The sequence below is a fragment of the Ambystoma mexicanum genome, chromosome 5q (genome assembly GCF_040938575.1).
Source record: "Ambystoma mexicanum isolate Mex_15411 chromosome 5q, UKY_AmexF1_1, whole genome shotgun sequence".
NCBI classification, from domain to species: Eukaryota; Metazoa; Chordata; class Amphibia; order Caudata; family Ambystomatidae; genus Ambystoma; species Ambystoma mexicanum.
In genome coordinates this window covers 1140363981-1140386018 of record NC_090933.1, presented here as the reverse complement: position 1 = coordinate 1140386018, position 22038 = coordinate 1140363981, and the positions used below count along the sequence as shown (strand labels likewise).

The 22038-nt window shown below is 43.2% G+C and overlaps 1 protein-coding gene across 1 annotated transcript in view; it reads right to left on the bottom strand.

The window, feature by feature from the left end:
• TG (thyroglobulin) overlaps positions 1 to 22038 on the bottom strand; it is a 1030738-nt gene that overhangs the window by 837710 nt on the left and 170990 nt on the right. Inside the window, exon 18 of the mRNA XM_069622147.1 lies at positions 13810 to 13964. Coding sequence (XP_069478248.1) covers positions 13810 to 13964 — 155 coding nt within the window. The remainder of the gene's footprint in view (positions 1 to 13809; positions 13965 to 22038) is intronic.

Sequence of the window (22038 nt, the reverse complement as noted above, 5' to 3'; positions counted from 1 at the left end):
AGCATAGGAGAGTGGATAAGATACTATTTAACTGATTGTAAAATCTGAGAAGCAGAGCAAAACAAACGAATGAGTGACGCTACAATTGCTAAGATGGTCATCCAACTTGAGAGCACAAGAGGTAGAGCTTTACATTTGCCCCCCCACATAATTCTGAGTTTAGTGATACTCAGACTCCTTTAAGAAAGTCTTAAAAATAAAATTGCAACAAAAATAACTTTGTTGCACCCACACACAAAACAAATAAACCACACGCACAGGCTGAAAAAGGCAATGTTGTTATTAATCCTAATTGTGTTAAATCTCATGACATTGACTTTATGGCAATTTAATAACAGTAACACTGAGGATTGAGTAATTGATGGCTATTTAGACATCCATCCCATTTTTCAACAAAAGGACACCACATATTCGGAGAGCGAAGAGTCATACGATGAATCTGTATTGTCCAGAATGAGAAATCTTTCTACCTTATTAAGACCAAAATGAAACCAAGACCAGAATGCTTCAGCAATTATTTGAGTGATTTATGTATTAACTGAATTTGTGCACTTATATGAAAAAATTGAGGATGTAATACATAAACTGTTGTTTATGTTCGTCGAACTGTTCGTCGGAAGCGGCCACTGCTCACACTGCGTCTGAAACAGTGTTGACAACGCTGGTGCGGCTTGACGATTACACGTTACGCGCCAAGCATCTCGGGTGCTTTCCTCTAGCAGATTCGGATCCGGAGGTGGAGGTGGAGCGATACTCGCGGGAGCCGCTGTCCCTGGAGCTGTCCTGGAGCCGTCCTGGAGAGGAAGCGGCGCCATCTATCCAACTGAGCCGTCTACCCATCCAACTGAGCAAGTTACTAGGAAGCTCTTTCCCCTGGCGGCAGGGTCCAAAGGAGGCAAGGTGAGGCGAGGTGAGGGGCGGCGGTAGTGCCACTGAGCACCCTGTTTATCTGGCTTGGGGAGTTGACATCCACCTCTTGGAAGCACTAATAATTTAGCATCCTTACACTGGAGACGTGACTAGAGAGTGCCCCCCCCTTACCCCTCGCCGAGTTTTGCCGTGTTTTTTCTCCACGGTACTCACGCCCCACTGATTTGTTTCCAGCCCCTCCCACTTCCTTCCCCGGCTCCTCTGGCTCTTGTAAGAGCAGCACAATGCCTACAACTACAGCGCAATAAGAGCAGGAGCGGAAGGAGCGGGAGTGGCCTAAAAGTCACTGGTTCTACTTGACTGCTTTACCTGCCTTACCTGGGAGACTGTGGGCAACGCCTTGATCCCAGCGCTACGCACAAGGCATGGCTTGTTTGTTATAGCAATAAGCACATGATATGAGCATCTGGTAGATTGTGGACATCACTTTGATCCTGACGCCTGGCAGCTAGGCGCTTTTAAATCAGAGTATGAGCGATAAGTAGTCCAACTGCTTAAATTGCCTACAGTGACAAAAGCGAACAGATCCCCATTACTATCACTGCTAGGCCTCACCTGGGCCAGTGGCCACACTAACTAACTGATTGCAAGACTTCTTTTCAACCTAACACCCTTCATTCTCGGGAGACCATCTTATAGAGTGGTGCAGCAAGTCATATAATGCTTACAGTTAAGAAGTGTTCTGCTACGAGGTACAATCTTCGCAATCAGAAGGGCAGGACTCCCACATCTAATACGAACAGAAGTAAGGGTACTAAACCTGTACCGGTAGAAAAAGGCGCTATCACCGATTTTTTCCGATCCCTGGCACCTCAAACACAATAATTCCATTCCCACCTGTGGAGAAAGAGACCAGCAGCCACAGTATGATTAACACCACTGAGGGCTTAGGGGAAAGCACAATCGATAATAATTCATTGCTGGATCTCTGCTTATCGATGCAGAGATCCATGACCCCCTTACCAGGAAGCAATGTTGGCAACCAGGTCGATAGCTATCAACACCTGCCTATGGACTTACAACGTGAAATATACAATAGACTATCCGCTTCCCGGACTTGGACGCGCATTTGGAGTCATCGGAACCAGACAGCAGCAGAAAACAAGAGGAAAGCTGCACGACCCTGGGGGATCTGCAAGCCTCAGTCACATCTTTACAATTTGCATTAAATATATTGCTAAAGATGTGCAGGAAGATACTGGATGTTACCCTTACCTTGTCGGCAGGAAATACAGTGAGTAACAGTAATCTGGAGCCTGTGCTGAAGGAAGGGAACACCACGCTCCCTGATTGCCTGGAAACAGCGGATCTTGACTCAAATACTACAAACTTGGATGTCTATTTCTCACGCAAACAGCGACGAATGGCCAAAAGAGTGACGGGAAGGAAAAAATGCCAAACTGTGACTATAACATTACCTAACACAGCAGAGCAGGAAGAGGAAATTTCCAGACCCACTGAAGGTAGTACGCCCAAAAAGGGACAGAGAAAAGCGAAACGGAAAGCAGCACAGGCCCGTAAACGCACTGCAGGCAAAGAGGACAAGTTGACCAGTTGGCTCATTCTCGATAAGAGCAACACCTCTTATCCAGTAGATGTGGGGGACCCGGAGCCATCACTTTGTTTAAGCGAGCAGGATGCGAATCCAGCTCTGAATATTACAAACACTGAACCAGTCATCTCATCTCAACCAGACATTGAACCTATACCGCCAGCAACATTGCCATTTGAGGACATTGGTAACATTACACTGCCCCAAGGCGGAAGAACTTGCTTCATCAAAAACTTGTACCAAACTAGCGACCATGACTGGATCACCAGATCAGCACTGATGACCATGTTACACTCCATTCCCCAACTAAGAGTGCTGAGATCTGAGGATTTCGAATTTGTCGAACCACTGAAAGCAAGGAACTATAACACATCGGCAATAAATGGTACATTTTTAGCAACAGCTAATTTGATACATAACTTTAAAATCAGTCTGAGGGAAGCAGACATTGAAGTGGACGCTGATCCTAACATGATTGGTCCGCTATGGCCGATGCAGACGTTGAGCACAAAAACTGAAGAAACCACGACACCACAGTTACCGAAAGGCAACTCAGTACAGATGGCAGATGTACAGAATGTTCTTAAGTGGCTTGCGCAGTCTTTACCAGCACTATCATTAAGACAATGAGATCAAAGCCTAGACTCATGGAAATGTCGGGGCTTTAGCCATTTATTATCCGCGGATGGCTCTATCCCCTTGTTAGCAGGGCATACCTGCATATGCCTCCGGGAGACGTGGCTTACCTCGCGGGCCCTGCTAAATGGTTATACCATCCATCAGGAATTAGCCAAAAAGGGGCAGAGGGGAAGACCATATGGGGGACTACTCATTGGAATCTTACATCCATTAAGCTCTACTCGTATCCATACCTACATGGATGAATTTGTGCTAGCAGTTGAGCTAGAACTCCCCGGTAAAGACACAGTGGACAAAATGTTATTGATTAATTGCTACAATCCTCCTGAATCTTCCTACATAGACCTAATTCAGGAAGCCTGCCACAATCTGATGATTGATTGGATGATAGATGTAAGGAAAAATCTGGTAATAATCGCTGGCGATTTCAACTGTCATTTAGTGGGAGATGTGGGTAGAATTAATTATCCCTCGCTGAAGACCATAGGCAAGATGTGGCACGCAGGTGCAAATTCTGAGGGATTACTATGGCTCAACTTCCTTAACTCATGGAACTTTGAAATCCTACATAGCAGAACCAGCAGTGACTACCCAGGACAAACAACATGGAGTAATTCCAAATCCAGAAGTAGACTGGACTACATTTTTGTAAGTCCTGCATTGGCCATTTGGGTCACTGATATGAAGATCAATGACAATGATTGGAGCGACCATGCCACACTTACATTTACATTCAATTACATGGCACACCACTTTCGGACCAAGCCAATTGGTGAATTGAGGATGAACATGCTTCCTCAAAAATCCATTGGTCTGACAAAAACATCAGGAAAGCAGTAGAATCCATGATTGATAAGACAAGTATGGGTCGCAATGAGCTTCTTGCTATGACTAGCAACGAGATTGAAGAATGGATTACATCATTCTCGTATAGTTACGCTACTGTCAAATCAAATATGCTGGCCCCGGAAGTTAAATCTACTAATGTCTTTGACGTTGAAATCAGAGACGCCAAAAGAATATTAAGAGCAGAACTCAAGAAGCTTTGCAAAGACTAATGGAACAGTTACCAGACTTCAAGTAAGAAGCGAAAAAACGCTTTTAGAACATGGCTCAGGTAGAAACGCTATGCAGCCAAATTACTTAAATGGCAAATGATGGTTCAAACACTTTGCACAGGGAACTCCCGGTCTATATGGGGACTGCTGAGTAAGGCGAGGGGTGACACCAGTAGTTCCCTCTCTAATCCTATTGGCATAGCCCAGTGGGAGGAATTTCTGAGAAGCTGCAACTACATTGCCCCTGGACAGACCCAGGAGATGATAATTTTGGGCCGACCTACTCTCCCTTTTAAGGTGACAGTCGAATCACTGATTGCCAGGATAAAAAAGCTCAAATCATTGAGAGTTCCTGGTCCCAAAGGCCTGGCAAATGTTGTACTAAAGAGCAATCCGGAATTTTGGGCAGAAGTCCTGAAGATATTATTTGATAAGATCCTGAATGACGGGCGTATTCCGGAATCTTGGCAGACAGCAACCCTGGTCCTGATTTATAAGAGGGGAGATCGGTCGGACCCTTCCAGTTATCGATTACTGTCCATGCTGGACTGAACGGGCAAACTATTTGTGGCGTACCTACTACATGAATTACAAATATGGGCAGACAGAGAGAAGATTCTAGACCATTTCCAATGCGTCTTTAGGGGTGGATATTCTACAGTACACAACTTGGTTGTAATGGACATACTTCGAAATAAAGCCAGAACACCAGGCAATACGCCCCTATATGCATTATTCATTGATTTCAAGGCTGCCTTTGACCTGGTCCCAAGAGAACTTCTGTGGTCCAAACTTGAGAACCTGGGTTGCCCCAAAGGAATATTATACTACCTTAGACTGCTACATTACAACACTGCAGTCTCCCTGAAGCTAGATTCAAAGGGGAACATGATTAATAAGATTGGACAAAATCGTGGCGTAAAACAAGGATGTGTGACGGCACCAATATTATATAATTTGTTTGTCCACGATATACCCAAAGTATTAGCAGTAGAGCATAATTGTCCCCCTAAGATAGGCACTACCCACTGTTTGGTCCTAGCATATGCTGATGACTAGGTCATCATGGACCACACAATTAGCCGACTCCGTAGGTCAGCCGAGGCCAGATATCTGGGCATTGAGATTGAGCCCAAGGGTCAATATACTATGTGTAATAAGGCTAGAATCACTCGAGCGGCCCAAGTTACAGCCCTGATATTTCGTTTTTCTACTTCTCATTGTGGGTACACCATCTGGGCGGCACGTCAATTATATCTGCAGGTTTTAGCACCAATGATAACCTAAGGCCTAGAAGCCTTACAACTGATAGACCTGGGGTGGCTGCAGATACTCGAGGGCAAATATTGGAAGAAAATACTTGGACTCCCGACATGCATACCCATGTCCATCCTTAGACTAGAACTGGGTCTCATCTCGTGGAAATCTCAGGTGCTTAGAAAAAGGGCTGAACTGTATTTAAAAATTAGATTGTATGCAGATAACCTCTTGCTGGCTGCTATGTACAGCGAAATTAATAAGTCCTCTTCATTTCCATTCATGAAAAAACGTATGGATGGCTACCTGGAGAAGATTGGTTGGACCCAAAGACCAGGTGGGGAGACAGCTTCTTCACTCCGAGCATTATCTAAGAAATCGGAATTGAACGACTGGATTAACAATTTTGCACATCTGGAAGATCTGAAACGCTACAAATTTGTCCAGCATATGAGATACACCTTTAAGAAGCCATTGCCATACTTGTCTCTCTGCCCTTCACCGCGTCTGAGACGATTTATTCTCTTACTAAGGATTGGCCAGCTTCCGGTACTGGCCACTAGCGGGATTATGAGCAATCTCACTATATCTGAACGCTCTTGTCGACTGTGTACGAACAGATCTAAGACCGAAACTGGCAAACATGTCCTAACTAAATGTCCTGCTATGCTAAAAGTCTATTCAACATGCTATGCAGACTTTGTCCATAGAATGGACCACATAAGCAGCAATGACTTCTGGTTAAGGACGATGGGGGTGGAAAACATCTGAAAAAAACAAGCATTTGAAAGCCCAAAAAAAACAATAAAATGTAATCATTAATGTTTCTGCACTTTCTACCTATTCAGAATGAAACTAAAACCCTTATTGAATATACAACCTGTCAATTCATAGACCAGGCTGAAGTTAATAACAAGCTGGAGAATTATTCTATCATGTCAACCGAAAAGGAAGTGATACAACAGGTGCCAAAAACTAGGAGACAAACTGAAGTTAGGATTGGCTCTCATTTTGAAAAGCCAATATGACCAACATAAGGTTTTGATTGACAAAAAATGCTAAGCCTCAAATATCGGACGTAGGTATAGAAAAAGAAAGATCGGGGGGCTTGGTTGTGCAGCTGATAAAAGATTAATCTCTGTTCAAGAGAATAACCAGGCTTTACTTTCATTACCCTCTACTTAAACTGACAGTCTTGGTGTAAATTGGATAAAAGAATATCGGGATTAGTTAAATTCAATGGGAATTAAGGGAATGCAAATGTTGATGAACTGCCAAGTAGTCATAGAAATCCCACTGTGAAGGAATCAATGGTTACTATCAGAGAGAAGACAATAAGTTGTTTAAGAGGTGCTTGGTCTGCGGATGTAGAACAAAGTATAACAAAATGAAGTAGAGCCACCTCTGACAAAGATGGGCATAAACTGAGATCGAAGAACATTGATATTAGCCTTGCTGGAGCTAGTAAAAGCAAAGTATTGGTCTAACATGTGGGGAAAAATGTAGGTTGCTTTCCTATGAATAGAAGAAATATACTGGCTCTGTTCTCTGCAATTCCAGCCTTAAAGGCTATTGTAAGTAGAGATATAGAAAGGATTGAATTTGTGAAAGATGGAAGGGTGGAGATCATGACATTGGAAATGGTATTAAAGATAGTGTATGATTTAATGGACAAGCACATAGCTTAAAGCTTTATAATGCCCTGATATCTCAGAGCGAGACCGGGGGGGGGGGGGTGTTTATGGCCAAAAATGATAATCCAATTGGTGCTACTACACAGAACTCCATATCAGTAGAGATTGTAGTGACAATTAGTAAGGACAAGGAACAAGAACAATATATTAAACTGTCTCCCCAACCCACTGTTCAGAATGTAAAATGGCAGATTGATTATTGATGGCTGCTTCCGTAAATGTTCAAAATGAAAGTCTTTTACAGACCTTTACCTAGTAACTACTTGAATTTAATAAGTTGGAACACAAGTGGTAACTCTGAACTATTTATTAATTTGAGTTGGGCAATTATCTCAAGAACTATAATATCATTTTAATTCAGGAATCTTGGTTTATTGACTGCCCAGTGTTTGATGGGTTATAGGGTTATCATTCAGGCTCCAACTAAAGGTGCAAAGGGAAGACCTGCGGGCGCACTTTGATTGCCATTAAATATCATCTCTCTAGCAAATAAATTACAGAGGGAGCCATACAAAGTGGAGCCCTCTCTGTTACACTCAAATTAGAGAAGGGAAATGCTACAATATGCTGTCTTACTGTGAATATATACTGGCATGAAGGAATCTGTGGGCCTCATTATGAGAATGGAGGCAGCCATGGAGCTATGAGCTATGAGCTCCATGGCTGCCTCCATTCCGGGCTCCATTACCAGGTTCCTGCAATGGGGACTTACCGGGTTACTCCGAGATAGGAGGACCCGGTAATTCCTCCATGCAGGAACCCATCCCCATTCCCATTTGTGCCCCCATAGGGCTCAATGGGAATGGGGAGGGAGGTAATAACGGGCAGATTACATCTGGCCCGTTATTGCCTCCCTCTTCCCTTCGCGGGACCCGGAAAGCACGCCTGGTTTTACCAGGCATGCAATCCAGGTCCCGCGATGGGAAGCTTGTAATCAGCGCTCCCGGAATGAAGGGGGCTGGTGTTGTACCGGCCCCCTTCATTTCGGGGGCACCAGGGTCATAATGAGGCCCTGTGACTTGAATACTTTTTTTGATGAAGTTGGAGATTTTTTGTATAAATGGCAAACATTAACCCAAAAGGGCAAATTATCATTGGGGGAGATTTTAAGGTTATGTGCATAGATCTAGTTAAACCAGATAGTAATGATGAATTATTAATAGCACACGACTCAAAGCCAGAAGTTGGAAATGGGATTAGATGGTGTCACTTATTAAAATCCTTGGGATTGAGGATGCTAAATGAGACATCGAATGATGGTGCCCCTTTAATACACACTTGGAAAAATGTTAAGGGAGCTACCCTAGATTCTATCTCCGTGAATCAGTCTCTATATGAAGGAAGTTTTAGATTTGACTTAGTTGTAACCACGCTCAGTGACCACAATATGATAACGGCATCTTTAACATGCTACTATCTGATAGGGAAAAGATGGTTAGTGTTCCACTCATAATTAATCAAGGGCAAAATAAAGTTAGCATACCCTGTTCTCTTAAAAATGGATTTATGAAAAAATTGCCCAAGATTGGAGTATGAATATCTATGAGTAGAAAATTAAAACGTTTAATGAGAGCGGGTTTCACGATAATCTAGGGGAAAAATTGCAATAAATGATGAATGGGAGGCATGCTTTTGAGGGAAACAAACAGAGTGTCACGAAACATACTCATCAATATGATAGAGTTTTGGTAGTACAGAAATGGGTATTGAGAATGGTATTAAGATCAAATAAAAAGAGTACAATCGATATGGAAGCCAAGACGAAAGCGAATAAAATGGAAAAAAGTAATTTCAAACTCTGGATTGTTAGTCATCGTAGCATTATGTATCAGAATTATGCAGAATATGTTTTGAAGTTACTAGGCCAAAAAACACTGCTCATTTTTGGCAGGTTGTCAAAGGCTTCAATGACTCCCAAGCGGTAATCAAACAAAATCTAATATTGGAAGCATTTTGGATTGCTCACTTTGAAAGCATATATACAAAGTCTTCTGTGACTACACATCCTCCTCCATATGTTGATCATAATATTAAGAACTTGGAAGAAATGATGTCCTATGAGCCTATTCCTATGGCTATAAACAGATCTAGTTCATCTGGAGGCCCTGGACCAAAAGGGATGAGTAATATGGTTTTTAAGAAATCCCCCGAATTATTGGGTAATATTCTGTCCCATTTTATTTCACATCTTATCATCACATAATCTACACCAATATCTTGGCAGACCTCTATAGTACTCCCTATCTAAAGAAAGAAGAGAATATGGGCTCTGCTAACTATAGGCCTCTGATGTTAATGGATGCAGGTCAAAAAAGTATTTACTGCTGTACTTTTGCAACATCTAGAGAAATGGGCCCTTTAAACAGCAGAACAAAAAAATCACAGGTAGGCTTTCCAAACACACCACCAACAATGGCTTCATGATTAGGTTGTTGCAGGACCTAGCATGGAACAAGAATTATGAACAAGTAAATATCGCATCCATAGATGTAAGCAGGGCTTTTGAAACAGTAAATCGGAACCTGTTATAGTTAAAACTATCTAGATGGATGGAGAATTTTTGGAAGACGTGCTGATGGTGATAGTGGGATTGCATAGTAATACCAATATAGAATTAGATAGATAGTCAAGATTTGTACAGATATAGGGCTAGGGCAAAGATGTCTCCTCACCCCATGTCTTTCAATTTGTATATATATATATATATATCGGATTTAGAGGATGACATTATTTATGCTGCTTTTGCATCCCCTAAAATTGATAAATTCAAATAGTGCTGTATGTTATATGCTGATGGCATCATGCTAATTGACTGTATTGCATGTGGCCTACAGGGCTTGATGAATGGTTTTGGTCTGTTTTAAAAAAAGAATTTCTTAAGTTTCAATTAATGTAAACTAAATTATTAACTTCTCGTACCATAAGAAAACAGTTAATGTACTCCTGGTTTTTAAATCAAGAAACAGTAAATTGCACTGACAAACTAATCTATTTTGGATTCCCTATTTTTAACACGTCAGCAAAACTAAAAAATATGGAATTTTTAAAAGTTAAAATAGATAGTTTAGGAAGACAAATGAAGAAGATTGACAATAGATATGGACAATTCTCCATCCTTCCGGCTATAAAGTACTATGAGGGCAGAGTTATCCCTAAAATGTTATATGGGATTGAGAGTATGTCTGTATGGATACTGGATAAATTTGAATCTTAGGAAGCTCTAATGTGGAGGAATACCTTGAACCTTCCTAACTGTGTGCCTATTGATATGATATGATATGATATGGTATTTGTAACGCGCCTATACACAAGTGTTTCAAGGCGCGACTTTGCTTTTATCAGATATATATTGGGTTTATATTCTATGTCTTTCAGTGCAAAATGATGGTTTTTAGTATATACATGTTTTAATCCAGTTAAGAATTCTTTTTATGAACACATGAATTATCTTGCAGAAAAAGACCAAACTGTATGATGCAGTTTATCTTGAAGCCTGTTCAAAAATATCGGAAGATCTGGGTTTCGCTCTCAATGAATTGAGCAATAGGTTCATGGATATCAAAAAAGCTATATTTACAGACGATTGGAGAAAACTGATTGAATTGATGCACAAATACAGCTCATTGAAACAGTTAGTTTATGAACATAAGAAGGTTGGAGTTTTGCCTGAGTACATGTGTCTCTTCCCAAATAAAAAGGGTCAACTGGATTTTTTAAGGTTTCAGCTCAATATTCTGCCCACACATGAGTTGTTGGTAACAAGAAAATTCTTATCTGGAAGCGTGGTTTTTTTAGATTTTGTAAGAATGTTGATAGTGTTGAAACTTTAAGACTTCTTTTAATTATGTGTCCTGCAATTGGTTTTAAGAGATTGTTGATTTTTAGAAAATTTGTTTATAGACAAGAACTTTTAGATGGTGAAGCATTTTGGACATAGTTAATTAATAGTCAATCAAACACAGTGGCTTATGCTATTTTAAATGTTATGAAATTATTGAAATTGAATTGTAATGACTTGTAAGTCAGCTATTGTCTATGTAATTCTAATTTCATTACATCATTGCTATTGAATTGTAATTATTTGTAAATAATTTATTGTAAAGGTTATTGCAACCATATATAATACATTTTTAAAAAATCATGCAGGTAATTCAGTCTGAGAGGAAAATCTGCTGATCAGATTCCCCTTTCATAAGCTTCATGCCAAAAGCATAGTGTGTATCTGTGTCCTGCTGCATCAGTATCCTGATTTGCAATGCATGCTCTACAGCCTAACACTAGGGTGCTGCATTTCTAAAGGGCTTTGATCCTAGAGAGAAAGGAAGGGGATGGGATTAGATTTATAGGAGGACTCTGTACGATGGAGAAAGACTTCCAACATCTTGTTTCTCTCTTTCTCTCTCCTTCCTGTCCGTTCCACATCCTCTGTAACAAACCATTGTGGGTGTCATGTCAGAAGGGCAAAGTCCACTTCTTTCAAGTACAGGGATTACACAGGCTAGCTTTAGTCCAATCGCTTGTGCACTTGTACCTTTAAAAGAAGGGGTCTCCCACCACTTATTTGATTGACTCAGATACAACACCTGAGAAGGATTCATTTGACCCCTTTTGGGAGAGTTGCAATTTCCAAAGCCCTCAACCACTGAGGTGAAGGAGCAGTCCAAGGCAGAAGAGAGTGCTTCCCCCTAGCCACTCCCAGGGCACATGGGAGTGATTCTTGCTGTGAACCAGGACCTTCCATTATGCACCAGAACCTCTCAGGACTAGGAGAGTGGACCCTGAAAGGGTGGACCCTGAAAGGACTCACCCTGTCCTCTTGACCCCTCAGGCAGCAGCTGGAGGACCAGATCTGATAAGGCTCCCTGTTTCGCCCCCTCAAAACTGGTCGGACTGCCGTCAAAGCTGAGCTCAATGCCATTGATGCCGATGGAAGCTGCCCATGCTAACTTCTGGCATTCCTCTGAACCTTCGAACAATTGCTTGTACACACTAAGTCACTTGACACTGCATCATGCCCTTGCTGAGCCAGTCACCTGCTAGGCTTAAATAAACCACTCAACGGGTTCTCTCAGGTGTAGACCATGGAAAACTCTGGTATCATTTCTAGATATAGCAACACTTGAAGACCTGCTGCCACATTTTAATGTGCAATGTTGCGTCCTGGGAATGAGTACTGATTCGAGTGTCGTGGCTGTATAATGCCGATTGGAATGCTGGTAGAGCGGCTTGTGGGAATCTTCCGTGGGAGTCAGTTGGCGCCTTGGAGCTGTTTGGGATGGTGTACCAGAGGTTGTTCTCACCAATGTATCTTATCCTTATCCTGAACCTCTAGCTGAAGAAGATGAATTAATCTACCTGGAATCTTTACCTGACACACCCACCCAAAAACGTAGCAGCCGACTACAACATTTTGTCGTTTGTGGGTGGGAACCCCGGAACACCCTCTACCAATCAAATGACTCACAATATTAGCAAAGTGATGTCGTCCATCTCCTGCCTAGCAGTTCTGGATGACAGCATCAGAAGAGGAATGGGGCCAGCCTGTCTTTATATTGTGGAGTGGATCACCCTGAGAACCAAGAGGTCTGTCTACATCATGCTCATCTGGTTCTCTCTTCGTCCCCATGCGTCCACCCAGTGCTACCAGCCAATCCTGGCCACATATTGCATGCAAACGAAAATTAGCTAAAAATAAAGTCACAGGGGCACAAAGTGTCCCTACCACACTTCACTGAGTGTGATCTGTGCAGGAAAAATACAAAAATACCTTTACGATGGAGAAAAGAGTTATCCTGCACTGATAGCCACAGGGACTGATCAGCGCCCCCAAAACAGATGAGCTAAGCATGGTGAATGGAGCAAAAAGGCTTCTCTTACCATCAAAAGTCAGGAAAGGTTCAAAACAATAAAAAAAAGAAGAGGGTCCCCCATGTTTTACAGTGGGAAAGCAGCAACAAGTCAAATCTTTCCTGACACTCATCCTGCCCCTCTGAAGGTCCACTATCCACTGATAGTTGCCCTGCTGTTCCTTACATTGAGGGCGTGTGGATGGGTGGGAATGTGTTTGTTCGCCTGTGCAGAGTCACAGTGTGTCCCCTGTTCCGCTGTTAACTCATGTGTGTTGGCATGAGGCGCTGTATCCAGCCATGTGTATTCCTCGGGTGGCTGTATTTGTGTGTGAGATGTTGCATCCTGGGGAAAGAGTGAAAATGCAAGCGAGTGACATGGCTGCAGTGTTATGTGGTGAGTGGAATGTTCAGAGGGGGCTGGGTGAGGTTTATGTGGAGTTATTTGGTACCTGGAAGCTGGATGTCATGTGTGTCCAGTGGGTGCTCTCAGCCATGCAGCCTATAACTTGCCATTCTGAAGAATGAAGCAACATGTAACTTACACCCTTGGACTCGTGAGACTTATTCCTTACAACCTGTATTCCAGTGACTAACCTAGGAGACAAAGCAGAACTTGCACAGAGCATTGTGCTTTCTCAATTTAAGCACAGTAACTTCTCCTTCCTGTATATACTTTTGAAAAAAACAAGAGAAAAGGGAAATATGTTTAATATCGTACATTGTAACAGGTCCAAATTGGAATCTGGGTAATTATAAGCACTGGTAAATTCGCCTTCATGCACAGGTTGCTTAGCAGAATGAAGGGGGCTGTCTAACACACACATATATACCTGAATTTGACAAAAGCCGCGGGATTTCAAGTCGTCCAATAGGAAGGCCTGGAAAGCTTGCAGCAATCCCGAGTAGCCCGAGCTGCAGGCCTTTGCTTCGGGTAGAAGGAGCTGGAAGTGTGTTTGAGCCTGGACTGTTTGGTGTAATTGGAGTTCTGGAAATTAAGAAAAAAACAGCAATGATCACTCGCTGTAAAGGATAAAAGTCTCACCGTCTTCTATAATAATAACACTAGGCTTTTCTGTATCGCTGAATGCCAGAGTCCTCATGAATCGAAGCACTGTGATAACATAGCTTTATAGACCTCACCCTTGGGCTATACTGGGATTTATGGACCCTGAAGACCGCTAACCTATAAGGAGGTATGAGAGCCCATAACGACAGTACAGCCCAAGGGCGAGGTCTATAAATCTATTGGAACCCATGGCCAAACAAATCAAAAATAACATGATACAAATATGTTACGCTTATTTATAGTAAATTATTCTTTTCATTCATTTAAAGTAACAAACGAAAAATTGACGGTGGTTGCAGGAATATGTTATTTTATACCTGGCCACTAGAGGGGGATGAAGCACTGTTAGTGCTCGAATTTCTGAGTGGAAAAAAAAGCATAGGCCAAATTTGCGGGCTGTACGAAAATCCTGGGCTATAAGAAAACTCTGAGCCCATACGGCTCGTATAGACTGCAAATTGACCAACGGGGAATGGTTATTCACCCGTCCAGAGTTCTAATAGTTGTTATGCATCACTTTAATGGTCAATGTATCCACCTCCGAAGGATGAAGCGCTGAGTCAGTACTGCTGCCATTTCAACTAGCAAAAAACAAACTGGCTGCTTGCCAGAAGAAAGCGATGGAAGTGTGAGCTGTGCACCTGCACAAAACCCTTCAAATCTACTGCTATTAAATTCATACAACATATAATCTAACTGTAATGTGAGAGACGACTACTCATTCTCAACTTCTGCCAGGCAACACCTAGGGGTGGTTAGCAAGGTAGCGGTTATAATGGTGCTCACTGACACCCCGATTACCCATGTACACAGCCAACATAATCTTAAAATCTTTTCATTTGATATGAATACAAGGAACACTACTGACTTAAATAATTAGGAACAGTCAGTGGCACTCCTTAAAAGGTGTACAGCAGTTGTTCAGCAACCACCACATCCTGGCAGTCTCCCATCAGGAATTTGAGAAGGTATGCTAATAGGCAGAGACATTGCTCGGCGGGGCCTGAAGGGGTTATAGCCCCAGGACCTTTGGTTGTAGCCCCAAATAGAAGCTCATGAGCTACAACCAAAAGGCTAGCTAGCCCCGAGTCCCAACAGTCCTGACATTAGCATAGCCGCGGATCTTTTCCAGACCTAGCAAAACGCCTGCTTATAGGCGTGATCAAAGTCTAATGTCAAGGCACGAGTGCCCAGGGTACTTGTGCTCTGTTCACAAGTGGGAGCATTTCATTCTCCTTTATATCTCCCTCCTGCTAAACCTTCGCTTCAGGTCCGCTTTGCACAGGAACCGTGTTCTGTGATTGATGTTTGTGCGGTGCTACTAGTGCAAGGGGCGATGGCATTAGAAGTGTCGGCACCAGATGATATATATCTCAATATGCAAACCAACATCCGAACCATGCCATACACCAGCACCGCCACCCAGTTCATCCAGAATATGTTTACCTGGGTATCCCATAGTTACAATGCCAGTAATTACTTCTAAGTAATTCACTTTAATGTAATTACTGTGAAAATACTTTGAAAACATGTAAGGGGTTGTGGGTAATGGGTCAAAAAGGAGGTGGGGCAGGGTTTGTGGTGGGCACAGTAGTTTAGGAGAATGGGGGTAATGGAGGGGCCCCCAATTTAAAAATAAATTGAAGTAACATTTTCATTTTAGTTCGAATTAAATGAGTTCAAAGTAATTACTGGTGTCGAAATGACATGGGACCATTCAGCAAAGCTGCACCGGATTCTACCTGGGTCATTTAGCCCAATAATTTAGCCCAATCTGAATCCACCTGATGTTGAAGATGGAACCAGGAAAAGCAATGAGGCATTCTTGAGGCCGGATTGGGGTCTTGTAAAAGTCCTGATTCCCATCCAGGATCTTTCTTAGACCTTTGCTGACCACTGCTGCACTTTCCTCAGACTTACCCTGATCCGGAATCTAGAAAATTCACATATACATCTTGGCACACAGTGAACCTCGTTAAGGAAGCTTTGCACCAGTGCAACCCACCTTGACCAACACCGGCCCAGAGGACATCCACTCTGACCCACCCAGCAACTCACCGCTATTCAAATTCAATACCATCTCCAACCAAGACACCCTAAACATCCTGAAAAGCCTTAAGCCATCAAAATGCAGAGGCAACATATGCTTAGCCCCCCTGATCAAAGATTTGGCCCCGTTTATCACAGCAGTCATAAATTCCTCAAAGAAGCATGGGTCTTACTGCTCCTAAAAAAACAACCCTTGATCCAACATCCCCCAATAACTACCACCCCATCACGACCATCCGCTTCATGTTAAAAGTACTGGCCCTCTTAGACCTAAAGGTGCAAATTGATGAGCTAAGGGATCAAGGCAAAGCAGCCTTACTCCTCCTCCTGGACTTATCAGCTGCATTTGACCTTGTTGACCACAAGGTCCTTTGTAGACACTTGGATATAGCTGCGCACTTTTCAGAAGAAGCCACAAACTGGATCCAATCCTTCCTCAATAACAGGACGATGAGAGTTTTCTCCACCACTGCGGCAGCAGACCCCATCCCCATCACATGTGGTGTGCCCCAGGGATCCTGTGTTTCTCCTACACTCTACAATATCTTCACTAAGCCCATTTTCGATGATCTGGACCTACTTGGTATCACCTACACTAACTATGCAGATGATACTCAGATTCTCCTACCACTTACAGGGGATTACGACGAGGATTTGGCCTTGGTGAACAGGGTATATCTCATCATCCAGGCATGGATGGCCACTCACGGACTATGCCTGAATGATGACAAAACTGAAATCATCATCCTGGGCACACCCCCACCCTCAAAAAACTGGGCCCCAACTACTCCTCTTTTAACATTGACAACAACCTAATTACAACCGCCCACGCGGTAAAAACTTTGGGTTTCTACCTGGACTCCACCCTCTCTTTCAACAAGCAGGTCAATGCTATAGCTTCTGCAACCGCCTACACCTGTAAATTGATAAGAGCAGGCAAACCCTTCCTATCAAGCAACAGTTGCATCATACTCGCGAGAGCACTCGTGTTATCAAAGCTGGACTACTGCAATTCGCTCTATATTGGGGCTAATAAGGAAGTCATCAAAAGAATTCAAATTTTGCAGAACAATGCACTTAGAGCAGCACTTAGTATTCCCAGGAGAGCCCAAATCACCGAATTTAGACGAGCCAATAACTGGCTTTCTACTCAGGAGAAAATCCAACTAAAAGTCGCCTCTTTGGTCCACAAATGCCTTAACAACGCCGTGCCGCAGTACCTCTCTGCGAGATTCATGCGATTAAAACTAACAAGACTCACCAGATCCGCTAACTCCAACAACATATCTATACCTAGAGTCAAACTGACTAAAGTTGGTGGCTGCAGCTTTCAGGTGAAAGCAGCTCAACTCTGGAACTCCCTACCACCCACCCTGAAGACTGATCAACGCTTCCTCACTTTCCGACACAACCTCATAACGTGGATCAAAAATGCAGACACACAATAGATCTTCCACTGCCTAGACTTATTTAATCCCGAGGAGTTTTCTGATTAGGACTGTAAATATATGTATCCTCATTTTCGCCTGTTGTTTATTCCTGTATATTTTGTATATTATCACTTTATATGTTTCCTGTTTGCTTATCTGCCATGTGATCCTGTAACTAAGCTTTGAGTTGTCTTATAAAATGCGCCTGATTACCCCTGGGTCTGGGGCGCAATATAAGTAATAAAACAAACAAACAAACAGAGCAGCATACGTCCAAATTCAGCAACACCGAGAAACAAACCAGATACTCGGAATAGGCCAATCCAGTTTCCGCACTGTACACGGAACCGAAACTGCCCTCCTTGATTTAAAAAAATCAAATGGATGAGATCAGGGATAACGGTAAACTTGACCTCTTGCTGCTGCTAGCCCTTGTCAGCAGCATTTGACTTAGTTGACCACAGCATACTCTGGCGACACCTTACCCAAGCAGCATCCTTCTCACCAGAAGCAACAGCATGGATAGCCTCCTTCTTAGAAGGTAGAAGAATTAAAGTCTTCTCTCAGAATGCTAGCGCAGCACCTTCACCAATCACTTGCAAAGTCCTACAAGGCTCATGCGTTTCCCCCACACGCCAACATTTTCACAAAGCCCCTCTTTGTCCTCCTTGACTCCTTTGATATTGCATATACAAATTATGCAGACGATACCCAAATTCTCCTGCCCCTCACTGGCACCTACTCAGAAGATGCCACCACGCTAAACTCAACCTTCACCATTATTCAAGCATGGACGCCTCCCACGGCCTCTGCTTGAACAATGACAAAACATAACTCTTTCTCATAGGACATCCAACAGCTCTGAACAAATTGAACCCTGAATACTCAACCTTCATTATTGATGGCATCCCAGTCCCTGTCTCATCTTTATTGAAAACCCTGGGAGTCTATCTAGATGCCTCTCTAAAACTTACCAGACAAGTCAACGACATTGCCTCTTCAGCTATATACACCACAAAACTCTTTAATGCCTCAAGACCCTTCCTATCGCCAGGCAGCTGCCTGACGATCGCTCGCGCCATGGTGGGAGCTAGATTAGAATGTTGTAGTGTCCTATTTGCCGGCACCTCATCCCACAATCATACAAAATAATGCCCTAAGAGCTGCTCTCAACCTCCCCAAAACTGAACACATATCAGCTGCCAGCAGCAATGTGTACGCGCCTTGAAGCACTTGTGTACAGGCGCATTACAAATGCCATATCATATCATATCATACTGGCTCCCTATCCGGGAAAGAATTCTCTTCAAGACCCTAACCATTACCCACAGATGCATTTCCAAATCAGCACCAGCCTACCTGTCCAAATCAGCACTGCCCTACCTGTCCAAATCAGCATCAGCCTACCTGTCCAAAGATTCTCCAAACCGCAATTGCAAGACTAGTTCAACCCACTTTGAAACGTGCCAAAGCAGGTGGCTCAAGTTTCCCATTTAAGCAATGGAACTGCCTCCCACTCAATCTCAGATCAGAAGGCTTATACTGGGCTTTCCATAAAGCCCTCAAAACCTGGCTCTTCAATTAACTCCAATGACTTTGGCCTCCCACCACTTCCGGACCCTTGCAGCAGTATGTATGCACTGTTTATACTTTTTATGACTATATGCAACAATGTAACCACTGCATCAATGTAACCTGTAACCGCCTCTTCTGCCTAATTGGTCTCATGTAACCTGTTATCCACAGCGCCCTGATGCCTGAGGGCTTGCGCGTGCTGTACAAATGCAAAAATAAATAAATAAGTGAAATATTTCAATGGAACACTTTCAAGTCATTTTTGGACCAGGAGTTGTCCCTGGAACTACCAACGTGCACAATACCGCTGCACCATTCCAATTTTTTTTATGAGGTCACTTTTCGACATAGTGTCAATGTCCACTATTTCACAATGTTATGCTTCTTTCCTATGTATAGGTGCATTTAATTGAATTCGATGATTTTTTAAACACATCATGTAAATATAAAGTCTTTGCTTCTTACTGGTGGAGCTACTTGCTACACCCACATTTGGCACTGCCGGCTTTAAATGTGGAAAACTCAGAGGTAGAAATCAAAACTGTGAAAAATCCGCAAGGAGTGGACACATGCTGCCTGTTAGTTTGTATTTGTCCCCTAGCAAAACCCCAATAAGCTCACAACATTGTGTAAAGAATATACACAATTGCCAAGAGCGGTATCTCTCAGCGAGTTAAGAGGAGCAGGGACTGCAAGGCGGGTTTACAAGGGCCAGAAACTGGCAAATTCTGGTGGAAATGCTTACCACTTTGAACCAGCCACTCGCCCGCCACTCCCTATTAAAAACACCTGGGTGAGGCGGTATGCTGAAAAAAGGAGAAGCGGTTGCAGCATTTGCTGGATAAAATACAAAGAGTAGAGTTCTTGTAGGCCACTTGGGAACTCCTCAGTTTCCATAAACTATTGAAAAGCTGGCTGTATCCACTATAATTGCTTAAACGATCAGTCTCTGCGATTCGCAGAGTTTCATATGTTATGGCCAAAAAGATGGCGGGAGGTGGATGTTGGACTTTTTAAATGTGTAATAAATAGCAAAATAAAACTGGAAACACAACACTTTGCATCACCCAAGTGATTGGAGGTGGACTCTATCCTCTCAGTGCTTTGATGCCTTTTGTTGGTCTTGTTCGCGCTCTACAAGTTTCAGTACAATACAATACTCGATGGGCAAGAATACCTTGAGCTCGGAAGAGCTGACAGAGCGCTGCACAGTGCATAGAAACACCCGGATGCTGCATGCAGCACTGACATTATGGGAGCAAGGGTTTTCACATCAATATTTTTCAACACTTTTGCGCGGTTATTGGGGAATAGGTTGTGTTAATCGCAATGTAAGAGGAAAAACATAGATTGAAGAAGCAACGTATGCTGGCGTGGTGCTTTCTTCTTGCATTTGTAGAGGGAATCGTATGCAGTGTGACCCATTACATATTATCTGTGTCATCCTCATCACTGTCCAATCAAAAAAGTGATTTCAGCTGTCTGGAAGGCACTGGCCTAATTGCAGCTATAAAAAAGCCGCCTGTATAATAATCATTTCTGACCCTAGTGCGCTTTCAGCCTCCCGCAGCGCACAGCCATGAAACAAATGCTTATCGCATTCTGATTTATACAGAAAAGCTAAAGAAATTGATTGCAACATATTGAAAATATTTGAAGAGAACATGTCGGCCAGTGCAGGCACGCCCAAACGGTTGTCTTTGCCAATGCTTGCTACAGGAGAAACCTATCGAGTTAATAGAAACGATATATGTGTTATGCGAGTTCTAGAAAGTCGAAGTAAAAGGCTGTTTTGATTTAATTGTATAGCTATCGAGACATGAAGGTTCGCAAACATGTGCCGTGTTCTGACTCCTTATGATAGCAAGACTGGGGGGTAAATTAAAAGTTTGGGAATGGGCGAAGTCTACTATGATTCCTTTGGCGAATTCAGGAGGAACATACACGCCCCTAGCGCTTAATAGCTAAGAAGGCAGGAGGCAGAATGTTCCATCCATGAAACCTATTCACAACGCAATGTAAGAAACCCCATCACCAAATCCGAGCTTGTATTATGTGTGTGATTTCCTGCATGCCACTTGTGAGCCTCCAGAAGCCTCTGGCTAGGAAAGGATAAGAGAAGAGGGGTGGACAGATTCAGAAATAGAGAATGCCCCAGGAAACGTTTGCAGCTAGACTCAAGGTGTATTCCAGTTCTGGATTCTTATGCTTTCCACCGTTTATCCTAAGGCAACAGCTCCGTCTAGTGGTGACAGCAGGTGAAGCTACTGCATCCCCCATACATACAAGACAAACATAAATCTGGCCTTTAATTAAACTGTTAGATTAGATTAAATGAAGACACTGGGCCTCATTATTAGTTTGGCGGTAGCCTTGCCGGTAAAACCGGCAGGCTGACACTTAACCTCTGAACATTTCCGGCGCCCAGGAACGGGCAATTCCCGGGGTATTACAACCCCGGCAGACCCGGGAATTGCCCATTCCTGGGCGCCGGAAATGATTCTTCCCCATTCCCATTCGAACCCCATAGGGCTCAATGGGAATGGGGAAGCCGCATTCACCTGCACCATTTGTGAATGGTGCCGTTTCATGCGGCATGCTGTGCTCGCGGGTGCCAGTACGACCGCCAGGTCAGACCTGGCGGGTGCAAAGGCACCCGCGAGTACAACTCGTTGTTTGCCAGTCCGGGAACTTCGGTACCGGCAAGCTTACGGGTACCGTAGTTCCCGAATCGGCAAACTTGTAATGAGGCTCACTCTTATTTTAGCTTCTGTGGTAGATGTCTGTTTTCTGCCCATTTTGTCCTTCCCATTAATAACATGGAGGCCAATTCGCAACCTGGAGAAGGCTATTTGATTTGCATACTACTAAGTGTAGCTCTCACTTACTTCTGACTTCCTAGGTGTAACTCCGACATACTCCTAACCCTCGATCTTTGA